The sequence below is a fragment of the Rhagoletis pomonella genome, unplaced genomic scaffold (assembly GCF_013731165.1).
Source record: "Rhagoletis pomonella isolate Grant_MI unplaced genomic scaffold, Rhpom_1.0 Rhpom_scaffold_01744, whole genome shotgun sequence".
In the NCBI taxonomy this organism is placed as follows: Eukaryota; Metazoa; Arthropoda; class Insecta; order Diptera; family Tephritidae; genus Rhagoletis; species Rhagoletis pomonella.
In genome coordinates this window covers 4744-8330 of record NW_023460298.1, presented here as the reverse complement: position 1 = coordinate 8330, position 3587 = coordinate 4744, and the positions used below count along the sequence as shown (strand labels likewise).

Sequence of the window (3587 nt, the reverse complement as noted above, 5' to 3'; positions counted from 1 at the left end):
CGACCTAAACGGGGTTGGATCGCTGAAACAACAGCCCTTTGTCGGGTAAAACCCCAGGGTCATTCCGGTAAGTAGAACCGGCTGTCGTGATAATGCACTGGTCTTTTGATAGCGTGCTGGGGAGTTTATTGAAAGTCTGATTTTGTATACTAGTTTTTATTTATTATTACATAGATGTAAATATTTCATATTTAGTGTATTTCATAAGAATAGAAATGAAAATTTATGTACGGTCATTTTACACGAATTTTAAATCACTAATAATCAACTGCTTAAAAATAACCCATTTCAGTATTTCCATTTTTATGTCAATATTCATTAAATGTTTCGTCTTCGTGATTTTGTTTATACTAAGTAATTAGAAACTAAACTATTTTATTAAATTAACAAAAAAAAAACCATATACAGTGAAAATTGTGGTCACATCTTAGTTAGAAATCCCTCTTTCTGATCAAAAGAATTATCGACATCGAGATCCACTCAATTCAGTTGATTCCATTACAAACAATAAAAAATGAATGAATCAGAATTTTCGTACGAGTTTTACTCTGTCGACTATTTCGAACGTACAGAGAAATTTGATAGGATCCGACGATAACAATATTAATTCATCGATACATTTCACACACCAATCATCAATTAAAGCAGACACTCTAGTTCTTTCCTTCTTTCTGTTCTTCAGAGGTAGTTTGCTCCGAACTGCTGCTTCCAGCAGCGCCACTTTCGCGTTCCGCTGACATCTATACATAAATTTGACTATTAAAATCGCACTAATAATGAAGCATATAATACGTTTATTACCTTTTTGTATGCCATCTCAAAGAGCTTCAGCGATGATTGTTGTAGTTGGCTGGTGGCTTTTCTGACATCCTCAGGCTCCGCAGTTTCCTTGTTGGCCAAAAGTGTACGCAAGTCAGCAATTTCCTTCTTCAGTTTTTCGCACTAAAAGGAACACATAAAATGATTGGGGACAAATATTTTGTGAAAGGCAATCATCTTACTTCTTCAGCAGGCAATTGGCTCTTGAATTCTTCCATTTTGGTTTCGGTATCATGCACAATGCTTTCGCCTTGATTAACCAATTCAATTAACTCACGTTTCTTTTTGTCACTAGCAGCGTACTCTTCGGCTTTCTTTACCATGTTTTCAATTTCATCCTTGCTTAAGCCGCCGCTTGATTGAATAACGATTTGTTGCTCCTTGCCGGTGCCTTTGTCTTTAGCAGATACATGGACAATGCCGTTTGCGTCAATATCAAACACCACTTCGATTTGTGGAACGCCACGGGGTGCTGGAGGAATTCCCACCAATGTGAAGGCACCGAGCAATTTGTTATCAGCAGCCATCTCACGTTCGCCTTGGTGTACTTTAATTTCCACTTGTGTTTGGCCATCAGCGGCGGTCGAAAATACTTGTGACTTTTTTGTAGGAATGGTAGTATTGCGGGAAATAAGTCGCGTAAATACACCACCCAATGTTTCGATACCCAGAGACAATGGTGTCACATCAAGTAGCAAAACATCAGTGACATCTCCAGCGAGCACGCCACCTTGTACAGCAGCACCGACGGCAACAGCTTCATCGGGATTTACGGCGCGTGAGGGCTGTCGGCCGAACAGTTCCTGTACTGTCTGCTGAACCTTTGGCATTCTTGTCATGCCACCGACCAGCAAAACCTCGCCGATCTCCGCTTTAGAAACTTCGGCATCTGACAAGGCCTTCTGGCATGGTTGAATTGTACGCTTAATTAAATCTCCGACAAGACTTTCGAGCTTAGAACGTGTCATTTTCAGATTCATATGTTGTGGTCCAGAAGCATCCATGGTCAAGTACGGCAAATTGATATCTGTTTGCTGTGATGAGGACAACTCACACTTGGCTTTCTCAGCTGCTTCCTTTAAGCGCTGCATTGCAATGTTGTCCTTAGTAATATCGATTCCGGTATCTTTCTTAAACTCAGACACCAGGAAGTTGACAATGGTATTATCGAAATCTTCGCCACCAAGCAGAGTGTCTCCATTGGTGGATTTTACTTCAAACACTCCCTTCTGGATTTCCAGAATAGATATATCAAAAGTTCCACCACCCAAATCGTATACGGCAATGCTGCAACAAGAAATTAAAACAAATTACTTCACATAAAGATTACACTATTGACGTGAATGGTTATTACATTTTGTCATCGGTCTTATCCATCCCATAAGCCAGTGCAGCAGCAGTTGGTTCATTGATGACACGCAACACATTTAATCCAGCAATTTGACCGGCATCTTTTGTGGCTTGGCGCTGTGAGTCATTGAAGTAGGCTGGGACAGTGACAACGGCATTTTTCACAGGTGTATTGAGATACGCCTCGGCTGTTTCCTTCATTTTCATCAAAATAAAAGCGCCAACTTGAGAAGGAGAATATACTTTGCCATCGGTAGATGAAACCCAAGCGTCACCATTTGACGCCTTCACTACTTTGTATGACAAATTTTTCAAGTCCTTCTTAACTTCAGGATCATCAAACCGACGGCCGATCAAGCGTTTGGTCGCATAAAACGTATTCGCCGAATTTGTTACTGCTTGGCGTTTTGCTGGCATACCAACCAAACGCTCACCGTCTTTGGTAAAAGCAACATGAGACGGCGTAGTTCGGGCTCCTTCTGAATTTTCAATTACCTTTGCTTGCTTACCTTCCATTACCGCAACGCAAGAATTTGTGGTACCCAAGTCGATACCGATGACAGCCCCTTTAACTTCGCCAGACCTGCAGAAACAACAAAAATCTAATTGGATATGTATACAAAATTGATCACAAGTTAAACCCTACCCTAAGAATTGACTTCTACATATAAATCTCAACACTTATACATTTTTCTTTTTAAGTCCTTCTTCAGCAAAAAATTAAGATAAATTCAACGTAATAATAATAATAGATTGTCGCTCACACAATAGGTTACTGTTTGGCCGAGCTTCTCCCGCGAATTGTGGTTTGCGCCTTGATGATGTCACACAATGGAAAGCACTTCAGTTATACGGGCGAGGGGCGACCGCTATTGGAAACAACAACGCAACAGGCCCTGCGGAATAGTAGCATGCACTGCTGGCCAATAACCACGGCGGCCGCCAACATATTTCAATCAAAATTTTAAATTTTTTAATCAGTAATTAAAAAATAATGGGATATGCAGTTTATGTCCATTGATTTTTAGTACCTATGTACATATATTATTGTGCAAGTTTGAAGTGGCTGAAAATTACACTGGATCACAAATTTTAATTTGGTTTTTGTTCTCCAGGCGCCACTATCCAATTTGTATATAGAATCGCTCGCTGATTCCAAAAATCGAGTTAATTTTTTTATTCTACGGATACGTTTTCGAGATATTTTCAATTTACCGTTATTCAGCTTAAAACAAAAGTTGGTTGCACTTAGTCACTTATATCTCAAGAGCCAAATTAACAAACTGAAAATGGAATACGACAATATAATATAATATAATAATAAAATTTTCATAAACCGTCTATAGATTACTTACTTACTTATTAAAAAACTAACAGGTTCTGTGTCAAATTCTTGCAGTTGGGCTAAAGCCCGTTCT

General features: G+C 39.4%; 1 protein-coding gene across 1 annotated transcript; it reads right to left on the bottom strand.

The window, feature by feature from the left end:
• Window positions 1–541: 541 nt before the first annotated feature.
• On the bottom strand, window positions 542–2811 carry LOC118752686 (heat shock 70 kDa protein cognate 5; the record flags this gene model as incomplete). Its single annotated transcript, XM_036487564.1, has 4 exons — window positions 542–740; window positions 802–942; window positions 1002–2106; window positions 2174–2811. Coding segments are annotated over 4 exons (1971 nt in total), but the record flags the coding sequence as incomplete, so codon positions are not given.
• Between the last annotated feature and the right edge of the window lie 776 nt (window positions 2812–3587).